Here is a 24,726-nt window from a genome sequence, read left to right on the forward strand (position 1 = left end):
TAGATATTCAATTCAATGATTCCGTATAGTTTAAAATCATCAAATTTTGGTGTAGACCTGTTTATAAGCTGACCCCCGCTCTTTGAGTCTTTTTTTTTTTTTTTTTTTTTTTTTTTAACAAAAAATATTTGGTTTATGAACGAGTATATACGGTGTTCAGAATTCTGATTATTTCAGCAATTTGGCCTGAATGTGTCTTTCTTTTGTTCAGATATGTATAGGTAAACAAGGATAGTCATTTAACTTTTTCTTCTGTTGTGGATCATATTGAATGTCTTTATTATTTTGACCTATAATCTTATTTTTTAAAGTCAAATTTCTTCATTTTCAGGAAACTGGGATGGGATAAATTTTCTTAAAAGCTGTGTATGCTGATATGGTTCTGAACCTAATTCTCCCTATTTCAATGACAGCTTCCGTTATTGCTTGTCCAAATTATCCAGGTGTAGACAAATTGGCTGATTCATGAAAATGCAAGCTGACATTTATATTGTCATGGCTGCTTGGCCATGTTAAACCAAAAGGAAGCTTGTGTTAATTGACCAGTTTAAGGTTTCAAGCACTAAACTATGGCCTTGTCTAGGCTTGGGATTAGCCCCAAATTCATTAATCGGTGGTCAGCATCCAATGTAGCTGCACTTACTCAAACTTTTAAAGTAGATAAGGAAAACTGTGGTTTGTTTTAGTGTGGAACTTAGCCCAGTTTCAAGCAGTGGTAAACTCCATCAATAAAAATCATGGCTTTCCTGTTGCAGTGAAACTGTTCAGCCAGCAAGCTCCATTCCTGAATCAGTTGACTATAGGAACTGATTGTAATTTTTCAGTTTGAAAAATGGCCATTTTTCTAAAACATTTGACCAACTATTTAGCTGGTTGGGTTTTTCATTTTGTTATAGTTTTTAATTTCCATTTTGGTCTTCTTATTCAGTCATCACATCAGTGTTTGATCAGTGTCATTGGTCATATAGCCCGGGGGATTGACTGGCCCATCTTTTACTCATTTTTCATTTTTATTTATTGATGGATCAGTTCTGTTGACCAGTTTAATGAAGAACAGGTTCTTTGACAAATCAGTCAGATACATTGTCAAAGATGCTCCCCACCACTTCCCCCTTTGAAACAGTTTGGCTACATCAGAAGCTGAGCAGTTTGACAGAGGTCTGGGTCTTCATCAAAGCAAATGGCTATAGTGTCAAAGATCTTGGTCTTCAAATATGTAGCCATTCATTTGTTGAAGATCTTTTTTTCTGATGCAACATAAATGCTCTGAACTAGCAAACCTATTAATCACACATTGTGTTAGCCTTCAATTACAGGAAACATTACTCGGTGCATATGCCAAAAGGTAGTGTTGTACGCCTCTCTGTAACAGTTTAAAAAGGCTTCTGCATACCATATCAGACAACATAAGTAGCAGGTATAATTGCATTCTCCATTGGCTAATCATGGCACAAAGATTCGATTGTGATGAATACCAGTAACTTTTTCTGGTCAGTGACACTTATTACATAATCTCAGATGTACTCCAAACTCTTACTATATACAAAATTTTCACTACAACTTTTAGCTTAAAAGCTACAGTAGACTGAAAAATCATAAGACTCAGACTATGAACTTAAGGTCAGTTAAAAATTAGAGCTCTAACAGATTTACATGTAAATCTTCAAATATCAAGCTTTACTTAGAGCTTATGTGCTAAAAATTTGGAATATATAAAATGAACTCCTGCTTTAAGTGCGTAATAGCGGCTTGACTATGTCATTAACACTCCATGTCAGTTTAATCCACGATTTGAAAGACTTGGTTACATTTAAGGCAAGAAAAATATTTATAATCAGATGTTGTATATCAGTTCTGAAATGTTAATTATTTAGAACATATTTATGATCAGCATATTTTCAAAATGAATCACAGGTGAATCTGGATTGGGAAAATCTACACTAATAAACAGCCTGTTCTTGACAGATCTCTACCCAGAAAGGATAATCCCAGGAGCAGCCGGTAAACATTTTTATTTCCCAATGTCTTTTCAGTGTGAATGAACATAACATAAGAACAGCCCTATACTGGGTCAGGACAAAGGTCCATCTAGCCTAGTATCCTGTTTTCCAACAGTGGCCAATGACACATGTCCCAGAGGTGATCATCAGGTGATCCATTCCCTATTGCCCATTCCCAGCTTCTGGCAAACAGAGGCTAGGGACACCATCCCTGCCCATTCTGGCTCATAGCCATTGATGGACCTATCCTCCATGAATTTATCTAGTTCTTTTTTTGAACCCTGTTATAGTCTTGGCCTTTACAATATCCTCTGGCAGAGTTCGACAGGGTGACTGTGTGTTGTGTGAAGAAATACTTCCTTTTGTTTGTTTTAAACCTACCTCCTATTTTCATTTTGTGACCCCTAGTTCTTGTGTTATGAGAAGGAGTAAAAACACTTCCTTATTTACTTTCCACACCAGTCATGATTTTATAGACCTCAATCATATCCCCCCTTAGTCGTCTCTTTTCCAAATATGGTTGAATATATCTGCTATTGTAGCTGTGATAGGAATTTGTGACTGGAATACTCCAAACAGTATTCAAACTGTCTTGGCAGGAGAGCCCCAGTTGCTGCTTATTCACATTATGAGTGCTAGGGAGGCAGTATGCTTCCCCCCTGGGGAACGTGAGCCCCTTGCATCTGTTAATGAGCCCATATGGTCAAGTGAGGAATGATGCTGAATGGTGCCAAAGAGTCTGCCCAGTTCTCTTTGGAAAAAATGTCACCATGGCACAGGAAGAAGGGAGGACAGAAGTCTTGTTGAAAATAAAGTCAACTTGAACAAAGATGCAGAAAATTCTCATAATACCTCCCTTGGAGAAATTCTAAGTATGGGCATCACTTGGCCTCTTGCCTTGATAGACATACTGCTAATTTTTTTTTTTTTCTGCACATGCTTCCACTGGGTATGCAGACTTTATCTATCCTATATTCTTATTTGTCATAGACCTGCCACATTTCTGCCAAAGGAATTTGAAACTGTTAATGGATATTTTTCGTTTCCCTCTTCTGGGAATCTTGGTCCTATTTGCATTGCTGTTCCACTGCTTTTTGTTGAGTGACTCATTTTCATTAGCTCAGCATGTCATGTGGCATGTCTGTCACTTTCTTCCAACAATGGAAAAGGACCTTCCCTATAAAAATAAAAGTACTCCTAAAGCTACTGTCTGTTTCTTGTTCTATCTAAACTCATCCCCAGCCCTTCCTGCCTGGCTTTCTGCTACAGATTTAAAGAAACAGTACACATCCTCAGATGTCTTGAGAAAACACATCTATGGAAAATGTTGTCTGCTTCTGATGTCATGTGACCCCGAGAATAAGGTTATTAGTAGACTAAAGCCTCTTAAATAGTTCCACTTGCTGGTTATTCTTGATCTAGCCTCAGTATTAACTGTTTATGAGATTTCTTTTTAAGATCAAGCTTGCTGTTTTATAGAAAAAATTGAAAGGACTGTGCAGATCGAAGCTTCAACAGTTGAAATCGAGGAAAGGGGTGTTAAGCTCCGTTTGACAGTGGTAGATACACCAGGATATGGTGATGCCATCAATTGTCGGGACTGGTATGTATGTAAAGGGTTTATTGACCTATAGAAAAGAGGATTTAAGTTTCTCTTTGGATTCTTTAAAGTTCATTTTCATATTCTTTTCTCAGAACTAAATCGCTGAAGTACAGGTACATTGCGCACATAGCACTATCACAGAAATGTAGGGCTGGAAGAGACCTTTGGAGGTCATCCAAACCCATCCCCCTGTGTTGGGGCAGGACCAAGTATATCTAGACTATCTCTGACAAGTGTTTGTCTAACTTAAAAACCTCCCTTGTTGGGGATTCCACAATCTTCCCTGGGTAACTGATTCCAGTACTTAACTATATTTAGTGTTAGTTTTCCTTAATATCTAATCTAAATCTCCTGTGCTTCAGGTTAAGCCCATTACTACTTGTCCTAGCTTCAATGAACATGGACAGCAATTGATCCCTGTCCTTTTTATAACACCCCTTAATATATTTGAAGATTATCAGCTTCCCCTCATTTCCCCCCCCCCCCCTCCCCCCCCCCCCCCCCCCCGCCTCCCCTCCAAGGCTAAACCTGCCCAGGTTTTTAACCTTTCCTCCTAGGTTTTCTAAACCTTTTCATATTTGTTGCTCTCCTCTGCTCTTTCTCCAATTTGTCCATATCTGCCTTAAAGTGTAGTGCCCAGAACGGAACACAGTACTCCAACTGAGGCCTCACCAATGCCAAGTAGAACAGGACAATTACCTCCAGTGTCTGACATACTGCATTCCTGTTAACACACACCCCTGAATAGTAGTGCTTTTTTGCAACTGCGTCACCTTGTTGGCATATATGCAATTTGTGATCCACTCTCACCCCCATATTATTTTCAACAGAACTATTGTCTAATCAGTTATTCCCTGTTTTGTATTTGTGTATTTGATTTTTTCCTTTAAGTGTAGTACTTTGCACTTGTCTTTATTGAATTTTAACTTGTTGATTTCAGACCAGTTCTCCAGTTTGTCAAGGTTGTTCTGAATTCTAATCCTGTCCTCCAAAGGGTTTGTACCGCTCCCAGCTTGGTGTCCTCTGCAAATTTTAAAAGCATGCTCTCCATTCCATTACCCAAGTCATTAATGAAAATATTGAATAGTACTGGACCTGGGGGTGACCCCTACAGGACCCCACTAGATACATCCTCCCAGTTTGGCAATGAATCGTTGGTACTGAGAGTGTTTTTTCAACCAGTTATGCACCCCTTCCCTATAGTAGTTCCATCTAAACCACATGGCAGTTAACCAGTAATGGCACTTTTAGGTACTATATTACAACATAAAACGCAGTTTGTTGTAACATACAATAACTGAATTATGAAAGTATTTATCTTTTTATTAATTTATGTATTTGAAGTGTTGAATCTGAAACGTGACTTCAGAAAGACAGGCTTGCTTTATTGCTTTGAAGGGGTCTCGTTTAGGGGTGTGTTTTTTAAAAATCCTTCTTTTTACAAATTGATTGTGTATGTTCCAGACTAACAGGATAAAGAGTATTTTAGCACTCTGATAAAATTACTGTTCTGTAGTGCCCAGTGTTTTGCACAGTCCTTGATAATCATAAGCTCCTGCCAGGTATGATACCCTAACATTCGCTTGACTCGTGAAGTTATACTTGCCTTTAAAGTTCTGGGCATGCGGTATATTGGAGTGAAGTAAATCAGCACTACTTTTTATTGTGTGTGGGTTTTATAGCTCTTTATAAAATTAACATACATGATGAGATTAAAGCAAGAATATTGAAGTTTTTATAAAACTACAATACTGGAAGAAAATCTTGCCGCCTTTAGGAAAAATCTGCATTTTACAGAGTAACTTAAATAACTTAATTACAAAATAAAAGACGGTGAGTGACTAGGGTTTGGCTGCTGGTGACTTTCAAGGACCTGTTAAAGGAATTATTAACTTATTCAGATTTACTAAACTATAGTAAAAGTGCCCAACCATGATCTCTGCATGCCCATGACAGTCTTAAAGATACACTAATAAATAGATCTGTCACTTACTTTAGCTCAAATAACCCAGTAACAAAATAAATATAGAAATTAATTAATCTTCCCCACACAATCCTTCATAAATAGGGTGAAATTCCTTTTTTTTCTATGTTCTGAGCTTTGTCACCTAATTCCAATTTTATTTTCATGCTTTTTAAAACGAATAAGGAATTTGCAAGGCTTTAAGTGAGCTATAGTGCAGCCCATTATGTACTCTTTCTACTTGAAAATGACTAAGATGGGAAGTGGGACTTGGATCATAAAATAGCAGCAAGCAGTTCAGCAGAACTTCATTAGAAAATGGTTCATACCATCTTTTTTTGGTACAAAATGTTCAAATTCCCCACTCTTACAGAAAGAGATGAACTATCATGCCTGCAGAGGTGCTGGAAATACAAAAGAAAAAGCCCACATCTTGATTTATCCTAACTCAGGCCTTGTCTACACTAAAGGGAAAAGTCGATCTAAGCCACACGATTTGAGTTACATGAGTAACATAACTCAGATCGACGTAACTTAGGCTGGGTCTACACTACCCACCTGAATCGGCGGGTAGAAATCGACCTCCCTGGGATCGACGCTCTTACTCCACCAGCGGAGGTGGGAGTAAGTGCCATCGACGGGAAGCCGCAGAGGTCGGTTTTGCCGCCGTCCTCACAGCGGGGTAAGTCGGCTGCGATACATCGAATTCAGCTACGCTATTCACGTAGCTGAATTTGCGTATCTTAAATCGACTCCCCCCGTAGTGTAGATATGTAGCCTTAAATCTACTTACCACGGGGTCCAGACTACGCGATGTCGATGGGAGATGGTCTCCCATCGACTCCCCCTACTCTTCTCAATCCAGTGGAGTACAGGAGTCGACGGGAGAGCGATCTGTGGTCGACTGCCGATGCATTGATCGCCACTCGTGGATCCCCTGGTAAGTGTACACAAGCCCTCAGTCAAGCCTCATGCCTCCCAAGTTTCATATGCTAAGTGTAATCGTCTCCCATTCAGATTTTCAAAAATAAACAAAAAATCATCTCTAAAAGGTACTGGAGAGAAATGATAAGTAATTCCCTGGCAAACATTTTTAAGATGCAGTTAAAGGCAAAGATAAACATTAAATACAAATATTTATTTTTGAGTTTTAAATATTTTTAAATTAAATAGTGTCAGATTTCTTCATACAACTTTAACTGACCTATTGCTGGTCAAATATGTTATGGGTGAACCCAAGATGGTTTAATTATAGTTTACTGCAGCCAATGCATATTCTGGAGTGTGGCTGAGGTAGATTGCGGTTCTTTGACTTAGTGGAGAGATGACCATAAGACACTCTCTGTACTGTATGTAGAGGTAAGACTTGCAGAAGTGTTGTTTCTTGCTGTTGATAGGTGAATGAAGTGGACAATGGCTAATGTAGCTAGTCCATCCCTCAGCCACCGATATGGAATTAGAAGGAAGTTTGGTCGGGCGTATCTGGTCTCTTGCAAGAGCAGAGACAGTTTGGATAGGCAATATAAGCTATATGCAAGGGGGCAGACAATAATAGCAGTGCAGTACTGCTTTCTTACCTCTGAGCATATAGCATATCCATGTTAAAAGCAGGCATAACTGCTAGTGCAAATCTGTTGTGGGAATAAATAGTCTTAAATTTTGTATAAGTGACTTAAAGCTGAGCTTTATTTCTTACTATTACAAAAATTTAAGTAAATGTAAAAAAAGCTTTGGAAATAAAGGTCAGTCCATAAATATAACTGGAATTTCTCAAAGCTCCTTCGTAGGCACTAGCAATTACTCTCCATATGAACTTATGTTTATAGTTATGTATGCCAACATTTTAGAATGTATAGCCACCATACGGTTTTAGTATTTCTTCCATCTGTCTGCCTAGCTATAAACCAATAATACCAGATCTGTTCAGTGTGTGATATTTACAATTGATGAACATGTAACAGAGGAATTAAATTCTTCCCTTCCATAGTGAACAGAATCTGATATTTATGATCAAATGAACTGATTCATTATGACATAGATGTGATAAGCAATTGGATGCATTTTCTCAGCTCTGTTGCATGGCACTGCACCACCAAGGCTGACTTATTTTTTTCCCCCCAAACTGAATTGGAACGTTTAAGTCAAGAGTATCTTGAACATCTGTTTAATATTAACACAAGAGGAAATCTCAGTAGAAAGTCACTAGAGGAATAAAATATAGTACTGATTTTTTTTTTTATTTTATTTTTTTTACTACCCTTTGTGTGTGTGTGTGTGTGTGTATGTATGTATGTATGTATGTATGTATAAAATCATTAACACAGGAGTTTGACTTGCCTAACATCCAAGAGTCTATACTGCTGTGGTCTCCAATCTTGTATCTTCTTTTCACTGCCCCAATACTTGAGGGGTAGTAAGTTGGTTGGTTAAAGGGTAACTTGGTGTGTTAGTTTTTCTTTGAAAAATTACTACAAAACCCCTCTTCAGAATATGGAGCGTGAGCATCTACATGGTCAGCATAACTATATTAATCCACATGTTTCTTACAGTTTTAAGACCATCATTTCTTATATTGATGAGCAATTTGAGCGGTATTTGCATGATGAGAGTGGCTTGAACAGGCGGCATATTGTAGATAACCGGGTACACTGTTGCTTCTACTTCATTTCACCGTTTGGTCATGGGTAGGTATCTATGCAATTTTTTTTTTTTTCTTTTTGGACAACTTTTGCTTTGTAAGCATTTGTGCTCACTAAGTTTTGAAAAACAAGACCGGTAGATCATATCGAAAGCGTTACATAGCACTATTAGAGGTGGTGAATTTACCCTTTTGGGGAGAAGTGGGGGATGTTTGGGATGACAATCTAGAATTGTTGAAAATGGAAACTTTAAGAATTGTGTTTGGAAAAAACCCTCATCTTTGTGAGATTGTGTATATGTTCATCTTGGTGTAAAAATAAATTAGGCATTTAAATACCTGACACTCTCTAAAACTTCAACATTATTTTTAGTCTTAAACCTTTGGATGTTGAGTTTATGAAGGCCATACACAACAAAGTGAATATTGTACCTGTAATTGCAAAAGCTGATACACTTACTCTGAAGGAACGGGAAAGGCTAAAGAAAAGGGTAAGTTCTAATTTTGTTTGCATTAAAGTATATTAATGTTGGCTACTAATAACACTAGTGTAGGCAAGCAGGGAGACTTCAGCCAAGAAAAGTGCTGTTCTCCCACATGATGCTGTACAGGCCTGGTGTACCGTGGTTTAAAATTTGCCAGAAAACACCCACAGTCTTTGGCATCCTGAGGATTCTGATCCTTGTTTTGATTGGGGTATTATCCTTAAAAAAAAAAAAAAAAAAAAAAAAAAAAAAAAAAAATTTCAGCAATGCTCTGATTGGCTATGCACACTAGTGTTAAATTATAAAATAATTTTTAGAATTTTGGGGCTGGCTGACTGAAGCAATCGATTAACACAAGAACATAAGTTTGTTTGCTAGTGCTAATGCTTATTTAAAGTAGGTGACTCCATTATCATTTAAACACTTAAACATAAACACATTTAAACAGTTAAAAATCACACACTTAACATATGTTATCACTTTCTTTATGTATTGACACTCCCTACCCCCACTGGTTGGTACCAGTTTATTCCACCCCTTCTTAGACACAGTGTCAGATCCTTATAGCCAGTGATGAGCTCCAAAATCCTAAGAACTGGTTCCCTACTGGGTCCTCGGTGGCACTTTGGCAGCAGGGGGGGCAGTCTTTACTCGCTCCGGGTTTTCGGCAGCATTTTGGCAGCAGGTCCTTCACCCAGAGCGAGTGAAGGACCCACCGCTGAAGACCCAATAGGGAATCGCGCAGTGAGTACAGTACAAGCCCCACGTACCTGTCTCCCACCCATCTGACCCCAGCCCACGTCCTGCCCCCAACTGCCCCCCTCAGAACCCACAAGTTTCTCCTCCTCCTCCCCCCCTCACCCCCACCGGGGTAGCAGCAGCAGCTGTAGAAGCAGGGGAGCCCCGGCCCCTTTAAATAGCCCCCAGAGCCCCGAGCTGCTGCTGCTACCCCGGAGCCCTGGGGAAGCGGTGGGGCTCTGGTGGCTATTTAAAGGACCGAGGTGCAGAGGCAGCTGGAGTCAAGGGCCCTTTAAAGAGCCCCTGGAGCCCCCCGCTACCCCAGGGGTATTTAAAAAGTCCGGGGCTCCCGCTGCTTCTACCACCCCGGCCCTTTAAATAGCCGCCAGAGCCCCACTACTACTCTAGGGGGGAGGGGCCGGGGGAGCCTCCCCAGCTGGGAGCTCAGGCAGGCAGGGCAGGACGGTCCTGCGGGCCAGAGTTTGCCCACCTGCCTGCCCCTTTAGCAACCGGTTCTACACCGGCTTCTAAATTTAACAACCGGTTCTTGCGAACCGGCTCCAGCTCACCACTGCTTATAGCTTTAAAGAGCTTTTAAGTTTTACTCTTTAATTTTTAAATCAAGCAAGAGCTGATTATATATGTTTGAGTTTTACAATGCAAAGTGTAATGAACTTGTTAAAGAGGCCCTGGTGACCCAACCACCACTCTTAAATTTAAAACTTCAACTCATTCTGTAAATCCTTCCAAAATGTAAGTAATGTGTGTTGAGCAAAGAAGGTAACACTTAGGCTAGTTGTAGCCAGCATATCCTAAGGCTATGTCTACACTACACAGCTTTTAGCAACATGGCTGTGTCAACACAGCCATGCTGCTAAAAGTCGCGCAATGTAGCTGCTGTTTGTTGGCTCTCCTGCCAACAAAAAACTTCTCTCTTCTCTCTCTTCCCCCCCCCTGCTCCCCTCCCTCCCCCCCCCCCCGTGGTGTTCACGTTGTTGGCTGGAGAGCGCTTCTGCTGACAACACGCTGTTCACATTGGCACTTGCCATGGCAAAAATTTTGTCCTTTGCCGGGGAATGAAGAGGGGTTTAAACACCTTTGGAAAAACAAAAAACTTGTCATTCAATTGCCAGTGTAGACATTAGCCTTAGAGAGGGATATTAAATGGGGAAGGGGATATTGCACTTGCAATAGTTTTAAACAAATTTTATGAACAAACTTTAGAGATTACTATTTTCATACTCACTTCATAATCTCAAAATGGTATTGTAGCAGTGATAAACACACTAGTGAATTAATTGCAAAGGTTTATGCCTCACTATGCACAATTGCTACATTAATCAGTGCTATAGTTTTTGGGGTAAATTTATGTGTATTTCTCTACAATGTAAACCTGAATTCTCCAAGAAAGAGACAGGAATTTTACAAAACGCTAACATGGTGGAATTGGAAGGAACAGAATTGTCATTTGTCTCAAATTTGACGGCAAGATTTATATATTGGTATGATAGGATTAAGTAATTTTTGTGGGTGTTTAGAACAACTCAGGATAGTTCAGTCCGTTTACAATCATTCTCTCCAACTATGGCCTTTATTTTAAAACAAAAATAAAAAAAAATTAGGCAAGTAATTAGGATTTTTAAAAATCTAGATTTTCTTTGGACATGGTTCTTGTGCAATTAGTTTACTTTGCAAGTTAAAGCATTGATTTGTCATGTATATTACCTTCATTCCTGATATACTCTTTCAGATTCTGGATGAAATTGAACAACATGGCATCAAGATTTATCACCTGCCTGATGCAGAATCAGATGAGGATGAAGATTTTAAAGAACAGACCAAGCTCCTGAAGGTAAGAATAGTTTTTTAGATTAGAAGTAGTTGTGATGGATAGTTTTTGAGCTAGAAATGATGTATCATGTTTTACCAGACTTTCCAAGGTGAATATATTTTTAAACAAGATTTTAATTTTAAAACAAGACCTGGATTCTGTTCCAGGCTCTGCCACTGACCTGCTGCTGTCTGACCTCAGGTAAGTCACTGTAACTCTGTGCCCAAGTTTCCCCGTCTGAAGAATGGGGATTATGATTCTTGTCATTCATTGTAAATTATTTTGAGAACTACAGATGAAAAGTACTACATAAAACTACTACTTATTGCTTTTTTATGCAAAGTCTAGTGAAACTGAATTTATTATTGGTTATATTTTGTTTCTAGTTCATTCTTGGTGACTCTTGATTTTTCAGGTCAGTATCCCATTTTGTGTAGTGGGATCCAATCAGTTGATTGAAGCCAAAGGTAAAAAAGTTAGAGGTCGTCTCTACCCATGGGGTGTAGTTGAAGTGGAGAACCCAGAACACAATGACTTCCTGAAGCTGAGAACCATGCTAATGTAAGACTATTACACTTCTATCAAAACTTAATCATGTGTTCAAACCTCTTGCTTAGGATACAAGAGGAAGTACTGTAGTCCTTTCGTGGAAGTCTCAAGAACCTCAAGGCTGAGCAGCACTCCCTGCATATTAGAAGTGTAATCAAAATATCTGCACAGAACTAAAACCTATGAAAAGTTAATAATGTTGTCTAGTGCTTTGTTGCTCAGCAGTCCTGTTTGGGGGAGGGGGAGTTACCCCCATCAAAGGCTGAGCCTGGTTTAAGGTTTGCATTTCAGCGTCTAGGGCCTGTTATATATGGGAAGATTGCCCTGGCCTAGCTATATCTGTTAAAAGGACAATTTAAGTTAAACTGGTTCAAACCCCTGCGTGGGCACTTATTTTGATAAATGTTTTTTGTTGAGCTTTAAACCTGTTCCCAGTCACCTAGAGTTGATACTGAAAAAAGTGTCCACACAGGAGTTTATACCACTTTAAATTCACACCTTAGGTCATACCATTGTCATTTCCCCATGTAGACAAGACCTAATAAAGCTAATGTGGTAGCCCATTATGTTGCCATACACTTGGCCATGTAAGTGACTTTTTAGTTTGGCCTATCTATCCCATCATCCAAGGAAACTAGAGAGAGAGAGAAGGTGGGTGAGGTAATAACTTTTATTGGACCAATTATTACCTTACCTATCTTGTCTCTCTAATGTCCTGGGACCAACATGGCTACAACACTGCATACATACAAAGAAACTTCAAGGCAGCAACTGGGCCTTCAGTACATACATTCTCAAAACCCTACAAAATAGACTTCTTGTTCTCTGTAGATATACAGCCCTTTGGTAGGAAAGTCTCTAATAAACTTTTAACGCGCTAATATGTAGTTATCCCTTCCTCAAAAGCAGTGATTCTCAAACTTTTGTACTGGTGACCCCGTTCACATAGCAAGCCTCTGAGTGCAACTCCCCCCCCCCCCCCGCTTTATAAATTAAAAACACTTTTTATATATATTTAAACCATTATAAATGCTGGAGGCAAAGCAGGGTTTAGGGTGGAGGCTGACTGCTCGCGACCCTCCCCACATAATAACCTCACGACCCCCTGAGGGGTCCCGACCCCCAGTTTGAGAATCCCCTCTCAAAAGGATATTCATTACTAAGAGCCCTTAACTATACAGACTTCTGGCCGTGCAAAGGAAATTCCCAGGTGAGAATGAAATTTTCTTTTCTCAGACTGTTCATGTCCAGCAGTCTGGTCTAACCATCATGGGTTAAATTAGTTGCTAAAGTCTCTCAGCTTTGGTGAAAGACTTCCTTGCAAACGTTTTAAATTTGAAGGGAATAAACAGTATTACTGAAGTACACATCAGTGTACTAAAGCTTTGGAAGCTATCCACTTGGGTTAGGGCTTCTGTGAGGGATAGATCTTAAGGTCAGCCCATGATCAAATTCCAACCCGGGTCTTTGGGACTGAAACGTTGGCATGCTGCATTCCCTGCAGCCAGGCAAATGGAGCCACATACTGAACTATTCTGGTAGCAGTAAGCCATCCTGCTCTGAAGAGAAAGCAACCAAAATCCTGATGGTATCACTAAACCTCATTTCCAGAAGGTGGAATTAGAAATGGAAAAAGTATCAATACCTATGTGTATAACTAAAAAACAACAACGTTCATTTAAATGTCACCTGACAGTTTCACAGAAGGGGAGCGTACGGCTGTCTTCACTAGAAACTCTGCAGTACTGCAGCTGTGCTGCTGTAGTGCTTCAGAGTAGACACTCGCTATACCACCAGGAGGGGTTCACCCCTCAGTGTGGGTAACCCACCTCCCCAAGAAGTGGTAGCTAGGTGGAAGGAAGAATTACTCCATTGACTTAGCACTGTCTTCATGGGGGGTTAGGTCAGTATAACTACATCGCTCAAAGCTGTGGATTTTTCACACTCCTGATAGATGTAGCGTTGTCAACCTAACTTTTTAATGTAGACCTGACCTTCCTTCAGGAGAGGGAGAACATCCATAGTGGATTGCATAAGACAAGAAATGCTCACCATTATCTTTCTCTCTGGAGGAGCTAAGGGGGGAAAGAGCAGTGGGGATGTGACCTGGTGTGCCTGGGGTAGAATCATAGACACATAGAATATCAGGGCTGGAAGGGACCTCAAGAAGTCATCTAGTCCAACCCCCTGCTCAAAGCAGGACCAATTCCCAACTAAATCATCCCAGCCAGGGCTTTGTCAAGCTGGGCTTTAAAAACCTCCAAGGAAGGAGACTCCACCACCTCCCTAGGTAACGCATTCCAGTGCTTCACCACCCTCCTAGTGAAATAGTGTTTCCTAATATCCAACCTGGACCTCCCCCACTGCAACTTGAGACCATTGCTCCTTGTTCTGTCATCTGCCACCACTGAGAACAGCTGAGCTCCATCCTCTTTGTAACCCCCCCTTCAGGTAGTTGAAGGCTGCTATCAAATCCCCCCTCATTCTTCTCTTCTGGAGACTAAACAATCCCACCCTCAGCTTCTTCTCATAAGTCATGTACTCCAGACCCCTAATCATTTTTGTTGCCCTCTGCTGGACTCTTTCCAATTTTTCACATCCTTCTTGTAGTGTGGGGCCCAAAACTGGACACAGTACTCCAGATGAGGCCTCACCAATGTCGAATAAAGGGGAACGATCACGTTCCTCGATCTGCTGGCAATGCCCCTACTTATACAACCCAAAATGCCGTTAGCCTTCTTGGCAACAAGAGCACTCTGACTCATATCCAGCTTCTCGTCCAGTGAGGGTAGCCCTCACTGAAAATGCCAAGGAGATGGCAGGCTGCAAAAGGGAGAGCAGATATTCCTAAAACTGTGGTTAACACTGAAATTAAACTCACCAACCAGTCACAAAGTGTGCTTCCCCTGGCTCCTTTTAATGGGTTCATTGTACAGCTGATGACACTTGATGGGCCATCAAGCAGGCTTAGTGCTGAGGCCATTCTGTCTGGGGGTATCACTCAGAAACACTGCACAAGTTTTGAAATACAGATATACCATGCATATCTACAGCTCACAATACAAGGGTGATACAAACATATAAACAAGATTATCATACTTGGTAAATTATAACATTTTTTGCAGCTATCTTACATGGCATATCTGGTCAGATTGATTGCAATTTTATAATATTGGTATCAATAATATCAGTGTTCCATGTATTCCATACAGCGTCACTGGGGCCTGGGAGACTTACCCTGTCTAATATTCAGGGCAGTAGTATCCCTTTCACAGGACCCTGCATGGACCTTGCCACCTGATCCTTCCCCAGGAAGAGCAAGTAATTGTTTGAGGAAAGACCGTTCCCAATTCTTCCACACTGAAGTGTAGCTGTTGTACCTCTTTACCCCCATGTCTAGGGGGAGAAGGCAACGCTTGCTGCTGTTGCTCCACTCTCTACAAATGGCAAGGAACCTTCATGTTCTCTATACTAGTGTACTCGCACACCTTACTTTCAGTACTTGGACTGCTGGTTGTTGTGACCTACTACTGTTCAAGAAAAATAAACATTGTAAAAAATGAATGTAAATGTCATGGGGAGAAGAGGGGATATGTGGAGGTTCAGTGACGTGAGGGTTGTAAAAGAATGCGCTTGTATTTTTGCATTTTGGGTTCAAATGACCAGACTATCCCTATTCATACTATGTTTGAGTCACTCATCAAGAAAGTGCCTCAACAAGTTATGATTCTGCACAGGGCATGGTTTCACTATCAATTCCTTTTTTTCTTCTTCCAGTACCCATATGCAGGATCTTCAGGAGGTGACCCAGGACCTTCACTATGAAAACTTCCGCTCTGAGAGACTTAAAAGAGGCGGCAGGTTGTCAGTTCATGGTTACAATCTACCTTTGTCTTCTCTGAGTCCACCTTTCTGTCTGTCCTTCCCCTTCTCATGCTGACCTTTCAGTAGCAGGATCTGATGTACCATAGGATGTTCAGGAGCTGTAACCAAAAACTGGAAGCTGATGGATCAGTCTCTTCTAACACCTAAGATTTAAACATGAATAGAGGAAATGAATTGTTAGTAAGTCTGGACAGACAATTGAGTTGATGATGAAATGAAAAGGATGTATAGAGTTCTACTTTTGCTTCTGGTTTCATTGGGATTTGTTGTCATCTCCCCCATCCCCCATCCCTTTCCCCCCCGCTTCCTCCCCTTCTGTACTCGGTATGAAACACACTCTGTCCATCCCCTACCATTGTCCTGTCACCAGCTATTTGACATAGCTAGCTGCCTCTTACATTTTTTTTCTTCCAGGAAAAGTGATGGCAGAAACAGCCCCTTACTTACTAGATCTGCTTCCTGTGTATTCAGAATCCTATTTCTGACTTAATTGACTAAAATAATTTTGTGCAGGTTTTATGTCTATTAATGTTGCATAGCCAACAAACTTATGAGAGATTCTACTCTCTTAGAATTTGCCTGCTGATATAGTATCTAAGAACCAGATAGCATCCTTGTGCATCAGTAGAGTTGATTAGTAACGTCTAACTAAAAACTGGACAGTCTTGTTTGTGCAACTCTTTTGAAGGCATTGGTGTGCAGGTGTCACTAGTTTGGCCTGCAGAACTTTCTATGGTGACAGTCTATCAAGGCTGGTTCCCCACTCTGGCACTTTGAGTGCAGAAGGTGGGGGCCTGCAAGGATTTTAAAAATTAATACTTGCCATTCCAGGCTTGTTTTAAACTCCCAAGTTTACAACTTTTCTCTGACCTTGGCTTGGTAAACGCTGTCACCACCCCAATGCAAAACCCCTTTTGGAACCCAGGAAGACACACTTGGGAATTCCTTCCTGTGGGGTACCCTCAAGCCCTCCCCCCTCCCCCCCCAGCCACACGCAGACGCGGGAAAAGCAAACAAAGGAAACTAGCTGTTGCCACTAGCTAATTAAACAGCATTCACCAACCTCTTAGGACACCAAAAATCCAATCCTGTTCTTAAAAAAATAAAATTTACTTTTTTGGTTTTTTAAAAAAAAAAAAAAAAAAGAAAGAAAATACATTTGGAACTTAGGCTTTTGCTAGATTTTAAAAGAACAATTCCAAAAATTAAGCATCCAAAATAGCTTTCTTGGGGGTTCAGCTTCAAGGTTACAAGCAAACAAAAGCATCTGGGGTTAACACAGAAGAGTCCATTAGCCATAAGAAATAAACCTAATTGCGTTTTTCTAAATATTTCTGATCTATTTACACATTTGGGAGTTCCAAATAAGTAGTTCTAGGTATGATCTGATGATTTATGATCATACCTGGCTTAAAGCTTCTCATAGCTCCCTGTTCCCCTCTTTCCCGGAGAAAAAACAGACAGGGGAAGTTCTTTTCCCCGTTTTTAAAAAAGTTCTAGCCTTCCCATTGGCTCTTTTGGTCAGGTGCCCACTCCCTTTCCTTTACCTGGGGGACTCTGTTAACCCTTTACAGGTAAAGCAAGCAGAGGACAGCCACCAAGAAGGACTTTATAGCTAACTGGCTGGCTGGATGTCCATAAAAGGGAGCTCTCCCACCCCCTTTCATTTATCACATGGTCTTTGAGAAGGAAAGAACTGAATTTGTCTCTGAGGCAAGAATAAAGGCTAGCATTCAGTGGGATGGGAAAAGAGGGATTCTTGTAAACTGAAAATAGTTGATCCAGGAGTCATTGTAAAGATACCTATGGAATGCCATGGTCCTATTTCGTACAAAATCCCTTTTCAGAGTAGCACTTTACTATTCTGAAGGATCAGAAACAGCTGCAGTTGATATAAAGCTTGATATTCTTTCCATTGTTCTCTGTTCAGAATGCATGTTACGCTGGGTCTATGTAAACCACACTTCCCACTACTAAAAATTGAATTGTAACTGGTTTACTGTCCCTGGGACTCAGCTGGGTATCAGTAGAGCCAGTGGATGTGAAATTAAGCTGTGGCAGCAGCCACTAATAAACTCTTAGACTTCCTCACAAGCACCCCTTGCCCACTGGCAGGTAGGCTCTGCAACTCCCTCAGAACCTTGCTGGATTAAGCCTTTAATAAGGAATGATTGCCTTTAGTATGCTATCTTTCTAATCAAGAACTTGTAACACCTTATCTATGAGGAATTCCCAATAGTCTTTAGCACCACAGCTTTCTTTTTCCTCCAACAGCTGTTTGGCTCTCCATCCTGAAAGGGTTTCCATGTTCATTTCCTGAGAGGGGGGAATGGAAAAGTGAGAATGAGTTCTGTTCTCTCCCTCTTTCCCTTATGTTCTTTTAAATTCTCCCTACCATTCTCAAAGAAAGGGGATGCAGTGGTAGTAGTGAAAGAAGAACGGGATGGCAGATACTGTGAGATTGAGGCAAAAGATATCACATTGTTGTTCTTGGAAGTGTCTCCAGGGTTAGAAATCTATCTTGGCAGTCTACTTTTGAAAAGAAATGTAATGTTCTCACCAGATTCTACTATATGGACAGGTGGTTGGATTTATTTGTTTTGTTTTGTTTTTTTTAAATCACAGGGTAAACCTGAGGTTCCTCTACAAGCACTTTATCTTACCTCCTGCAAACTGCAGAGTTTTCCTATATTGCAGAGTAGTTGACAGATGATGCCTACTTTAAATATACTAGTTCCCTTTTCTCTGGGAGATTGGAGGGTGGGAGAAACAGCTAGATCCTTCACAGCAGGAGTGAAGGAGACAGGGAAAGCTTCATTTTGATTAAAATGAACGTGTTTGTTTTGAGTTGGGGGAGGTCTGAGTTTCAAGTAGAAATTGATCAGGTATGCCTTGGCTTAAAAAAGTTGAAAACTGCTTTTGTATGTTTCAGCCACTAGAGGGTTACATGATCACACACTAATAGGGCTGACAATCTTTCACAACCAGCAGTGGATTTTCCCTGCTGTTAAGACTGGTGAGAGAACCAGATGGATCAGAATAGAAATGGGTTTCAACCTCTCTATGATAGCCTGGTAGTTCAGTTCTCCCTCCAGGCAAACCAGCAAGCTATTAGTCTCTGTTTTCAGCCACCTTGTTTTTTGAAATTGTAACCCCTCTCTAGTCTTTAAAGGGCTTATTTGTTGAACTGGATTCCTGTTATCTAGCAAGTGTGTTTCAAGGGCTTAGTGTGTATATATAGCTTTAATATAGAACTGGTCCATCTGTGATTGTGTGCTGCTCAGAATCTCATGGAGATTAAAAGTGGAGTTAAAACTGCTGAGCTTTCTGCTTTGTAAGCTTGAAAGAACAGGAAATAGGCAGTGTATACCAAGATTCTCTCATAGATTGATGAGGATAGTCAATATGTTTTGTGGTATCTTTCTAGATTACACTAAAGATGTTTTTGTCTCCTATCTAGCTATAAATTTAGGGACTGTATCTTACTTAAGTATTATGAAGTGGTGGGTGTGAAATTACCATCTTAGTAAACATCAGTTTGTTTACTTTATGCATTTGACAACACTTAATGTATGGTTAGATATGCATGCTTCGCTCTAGACTCATGCCCACAATGCTATGCAATGACTGGAGAAGTGTATCGGCTGCCGATGGATGTGGTACGAGGAATGCCAGGAGCTGGGCCTGGCTCAACTGCATCCCACTGAACGGAGCTATCCACCATGGGAATCAGGACAAGCAATGCAGGAATTGCCGCTATGCCAATGAGATGCTACCCCATGTCCTGTATAGCTGCAAGACCCATTCCAGAGCCTGGCAGCTGCAACACACTACACTAGCCAACTACATTTTAGGCTGTATAAGTAGGGGCATTGCCAGCAGATCAAGGGACGTGATCATTTCCCTCTATTCAGCATTAGTGAGGCCTCATCTGGAGTACTGTGTCCAGTTTTGGGCCCCACACCACAAGAAGGATGTGGAAAAATTGGAAAGAGTCCAGCAGAGGCCAACAAAAATGATTAGGGAGCTGGAGCACATGACTTATGAGGAGAGGCTGAGGGAACTGGGATTGTTTAGTCTGCAGAAGAGAAGAATGAGGGGGGGGTTGATAGCTGCTTTCAACTACCTGAAGGGGGGTTCCAAAGAGGATGGATCTAGACTGTTCTCAGTGGTACAAGATGACAAAAGGAGTAATGATCTCAAGTTGCAGTGGGGAGGTTTAGGTTGGATATTAGGAAAAACTTTTTTTCACTAGGAGAGTGGTGAAGCACTGGAATGGGTTACCTAAGGAGGTGGTGGAATCTCCTTCCTTAAAGGTTTTTACGGTCAGGCTTGATGAAGCCCTGGCTGGGATGATTTAGTTGGGGATTGGCCCTGCTTTGAGCAAGGGGTTGGACTAGATGACCTCCCTTCCAACCCTGATATTCTATGACACAAGACCATATAAGATCGCCTGGTCAGAGCCATCCCACCACCCGTAGGGAAGGTTGCCATGAACTTCACCATCCCCAGAACCGACAACCAACTGTGACCAGACATCGTCATCACCAATGAGGACCGGAAGAATAGCATCATGGTGGACGTCACAGTGCCCTTCGAGAACAGGACCCCGGCCTTCCGCAGTTCCAGAGTTCAAAAGGTGGAGAAATACACCCCTCTGGCCGACACCGTGAGAGCTAAGACTTACCAGGTTCCGACGGATGCGCTGATCATCGGAGCCCTGGGCACATGGAACACCAGTAATGAGCGAGTGTGGAGAGAATGCAGAATCGGTCAGCAGTACGCTCTGGTGATGCGGCAACTCATGGTGTCGGACACCATTGGGTGATCGAGGGACATCTACATAGAACACATCACCAGACATCGGCAGTACCAGGAGGGATGAGCTGGAGTGCTGATGAGAAGTGCAATGGGGAAAGTATCAGAGGGGTAGCCATGTTAGTCTGGATCTGTAAAAAGCAATAGAGAGTCCTGTGGCATCTTTAACACTAAGAGATGTATTGGAGCATAAGCTTTCGTGGGTGAATACCCACTTCTTAAAGGTGCCACAGGACTCTCTGTTGCTTTTTGCAGTGGGGAAAGTAACTGAAATACTTTCCTCATAGGATTGTATTTTCCAAATGGACAATCTACCCTAAATGCTCAATTACTGAGGGACAACCTACACTCAGTCCTATATTTGCTTTCTGCAACCAACTCTCTGTATAACTTTTCATGAGTGATATACCCGAGTATTCAGATTCTAAATCTAAACTGAATTGTTAAATTTATTCACCTTAATTTGGTGATTATTATTGCTGATTATGCACTATATGTATCTTGGGACTTTTTAAAACAAACTATGTATTGTGGATAATCTAAGCACTATACCCAGATATACAGACACTATTTTCTTAATCTGTGTACTATTAAACCTAATGTTACATTTTTTTTTTAATAAAAATTTTAAATTTGTATGGGTCTTTGATGCTGCAGTGGGGAGAGGAGAAAAAAATGGCAGGGAAACCCTAACCCTAACAAAAACAATGAGGAGTCCTTGTGGCACCTTAGAGACTAGCAAATTTATTTGGGCATAAGCTTTCATATCACACAGAATCATAGAATATCAGGGTTCGAAGGGACCTCACGAGGTCATCTAGTCCAACCCCCTGCTCAAAGCAGGACCAATTCCAAACTAAATCATCCCAGCCAGGGCTTTGTCGAGCCGGGCCTTAAAAACCTCCAAGGAAGGAGATTCCACCACCTCCCTAGGTAACCCATTCCAGTGCTTCACCACACTCCTAGTGAAATAGTGTTTCCTAATATCCAACCTAGACCTCCCCCACTGCAACTTGAGACCATTGCTCCTTGTTCTGTCATCTGCCACCACTGAGAACAGCCGAGCTCCATCCTCTTTGGAACCCCCCTTCAGGTAGTTGAAGGCTGCTATCAAATCCCCCCTCATTCTTCTGGAGACTAAACAATGCCAATTCCCTCAGCCTCTCCTCATAAGTCATGTGCTCCAGCTCCCTAATCATTTTTGTTGCCCTATGCTGGACTCTTTCCAATTTTTCCACATCCTTCTTGTAGTGTGGGGCCCAAAACTGGATGATGAGGCCTCACCAATGTCGAATAAAGGGGAACGATCACGTTCCTCGATCTGCTGGCAATGCCCCTACTTATACAGCCCAAAATGCCGTTAGCCTTCTTGGCAACAAGAGCACACTGTTGACTCATATCCAGCTTCTCGTCCACTGTGACCCCTAGGTCCTTTTCTGCAGAACTGCTATCAAGCCATTCGGTCCCTAGTCTGTAGCAGTGCATAGGATTCTTCCATCCTAAATGCAGGACTCTGCACTTGTCCTTGTTGAACCTCATCAGGTTTTTTTTTTTTTTTTTGGCCCAATCCTCTAATTTGTCTAGGTCCCTCTGTATCCGATCCCTACCCTCTACTGTATCTACCACGCCTCCTAGTTTAGTGTCATCTGCAAACTTGCTGAGAGTGCAGTCCACACCATTCTCCAGATCATTAATAAAGATATTAAACAAAACCGGCCCCAGGACTGACCCTTGGGGCACTCCACTTGAAACCGGCTGACAACTAGACATGGAGCCATTGATCGCTACCCGTTGAGCCCGATGATCTAGCCAGCTTTCTGTCCACCTTACAGTCCATTCATCCAGCCCATACTTCTTTAACTTGGCAGCAAGAATACTGTGGGAGACCGTATCAAAAGGTTTGCTAAAGTCAAGGAATAACACATCCACCGCTTTCCCCTCATCCACAGAGCCAGTTATCTCATCATAGAAGGCAATTAGATTAGTCAGGCACGACTTCCCCCTTGGTGAATCCATGCTGACTGTTCCTGATCACTTTCCTCTCCTCCAAGTGTTTCATAATTGATTCCTTGAGGACCTGCTCCATGATTTTTCCAGGGACTGAGGTGAGGCTGACTGGCCTGTAGTTCCCCGGATCCTCCTCCTTCTCTTTTTTAAAGATGGGCACTACATTAACCTTTTTCTAGTCATCCGGGACCTCCCCCGATGGCCATGAGTTTTCAGAAATAATGGCCAATGGCGCTGCAATCTCATCCGCCAACTCCTTTAGCATCCTCGGATGCAGCGAATCCGGCCCCATGGACTTGTGCTCGTCCAGTTTTTCTAAGTAGTCCCGAACCACTTCTTTCTCCACAGAGAGCTGGTCACCTTCTCCCCATATTGTGCTGCCCAGTGTAGCAATCTGGGAGCTGACCTCGTTCGTGAAGGCAGAGGCAAAAAAATCATTGAGTACCTTAGCTTTTTCCACATCCTCTGTCACTAGGTTGGGGGCCCACACTTTCCTTGACTTTCTTCTTGTTGCTAACATATCTGAAGAAACCCTTCTTGTTACTCTTAACATCTCTTGCTAGCTGCAACTCCAAGTGTGATTTGGCCTTCCTGATTTCACTCCTGCATGTCTGAGCAATATTTTTATACTCCTCCCTGGTCATTTGTCCAATCTTCCACTTCTTGTAAGCTTCTTTTTTTGCGTTTAAGATCAGCAAGGATTTCACTGTTTAGCCAAGCTGGTCACCTGCCATATTTACTGTTCTTTCTACACATGGGGATGGTTTGTTCCTGCAACCGCAATAAGGATTCTTTAAAATACAGCCAGCTCTCCTGGACCCCTTTGCCTTCATGTTATTCTCCCAGGGGATCCTGCCCATCTGTTCCCTGAGGGAGTCAAAGTCTGCTTTTCTGAAGTCCAGGGTCCGTATTCTGCTGCTCTCCTTTCTTCCTTGTGTCAGGATCCTGAACTCGACCATCTCATGGTCACTGCCTCCCAGGTTCCCATCCACTTTTGCTTTCCCTACTAATTCTTCCCTGTTTGTGAGCAGCAGGTCAAGAAAAGCTCTGCCCCTAGTTGGTTCCTCTAGCACTTGCACCAGGAAATTGTCCCCTACACTTTCCAAAAACTTCCTGGATTGTCTTCACTTCTGAACGCATGCTCATAGTTTGCCCATCATCAGGGCCGGCTCCAGGCACCAGCCTGACAAGCAGGTGCTTGGGGCGGCCGCTCCGGCGAGGGGCGGCACGTCCAGGTATTCGGCGGCAATTCAGCGGACGGTCCCTCACTCCCGCTGGGAGCAAAGGACCTCCCGCCGAATTGCCGCCGCAGATCGCGATCGCGGCTTTTTTTTTTTTTTTTTTTTGGCTGCTTGGGGCGTCCAAAACCCTGGAGCCGGCCCTGCCCATCATCTTAAACTTCTGCTTTGCTTCAGTCACATAGATATATGAACCTTAGCACTTCTTCTGAAATGGGTCTACCTGTGCTACTCTGACATGGTTTTGGAAAATAAGGTGTTTGAACTTGTGAAGGACAGAGGAGAACACTGGAGCACTTGTAGCATCTCTAGTAAATTGTATTTAGGTGATGGTGAACAAATTTTGTTTGATATTAGTATACCTCTGTTGTGGTAATCAAATACATGCATGGACACAACTGTATCTTTACTGCATCAATTACTGCACTTAGTACTATTTTTGAACAGTGTTTAAGTCCTGCATATAGAACAAGGATGACAGCTGTCTTAATTCACAGCAAGGAACTTTCTCTTGCATTCCTCAATTGTGCCTGTCTTAAGCTTCTTTGTTCATTTTTCTTTTCCTTGGAGGTGGATTGGGGGAATTGGTGTACTTGCTCTGAAAAAGGTTCATTCTTACGAAAAATGTTTTTCAGTTGATGTGGGGAAAGTGCCTAAATAAATCCTATGTGTATTTAAAGCAACTACATTTTGAGAGATGAGAATGCAAGTCTGGTTCAGAATGAGAATCTTGGTTGCTTATTCATAAGATTAAGATTTTGTCACGGTTATTTTTAGTAAAAGTCAGGGACAGGTCACAGGCAATAAACAAAAATTCACAGAAGTCCTTGACTTTAGTTTAAAAAAAAAAAAAAAAAACCTGACAAAATGGAACTGATGCACGATGAGCGCCCAAGTCCTGCTGGGTGAGAAGGGAAGGGCTCCCCCCGGTAGCGTGGGGCTGAAACAGAAAATGTCACAGCGGTCTGTGG

General features: G+C 41.7%; 1 protein-coding gene across 5 annotated transcripts in view; it reads left to right on the forward strand.

Moving 5' to 3' along the window:
- The window catches only part of SEPTIN2 (septin 2), a 49,504-nt gene that overhangs the window by 11,935 nt on the left and 12,843 nt on the right, over positions 1-24,726 (forward strand). For 4 of the 5 annotated variants that reach the window (XM_034782148.1, XM_034782150.1, XM_034782149.1 and 1 more), the window contains 7 exons: positions 1,915-2,001; positions 3,480-3,603; positions 8,116-8,250; positions 8,578-8,695; positions 11,178-11,279; positions 11,674-11,819; positions 15,585-15,668. In XM_034782148.1, coding sequence (XP_034638039.1) covers positions 1,915-2,001; positions 3,480-3,603; positions 8,116-8,250; positions 8,578-8,695; positions 11,178-11,279; positions 11,674-11,819; positions 15,585-15,668 — 796 coding nt within the window. The remainder of the gene's footprint in view (positions 1-1,914; positions 2,002-3,479; positions 3,604-8,115; positions 8,251-8,577; positions 8,696-11,177; positions 11,280-11,673; positions 11,820-15,584; positions 15,669-24,726) is intronic. The other variant, XM_034782152.1, reaches the window with a different exon arrangement.

The sequence above is a fragment of the Trachemys scripta genome, chromosome 9 (genome assembly GCF_013100865.1).
Source record: "Trachemys scripta elegans isolate TJP31775 chromosome 9, CAS_Tse_1.0, whole genome shotgun sequence".
Lineage (NCBI taxonomy): Eukaryota > Metazoa > Chordata > Testudines > Emydidae > Trachemys > Trachemys scripta.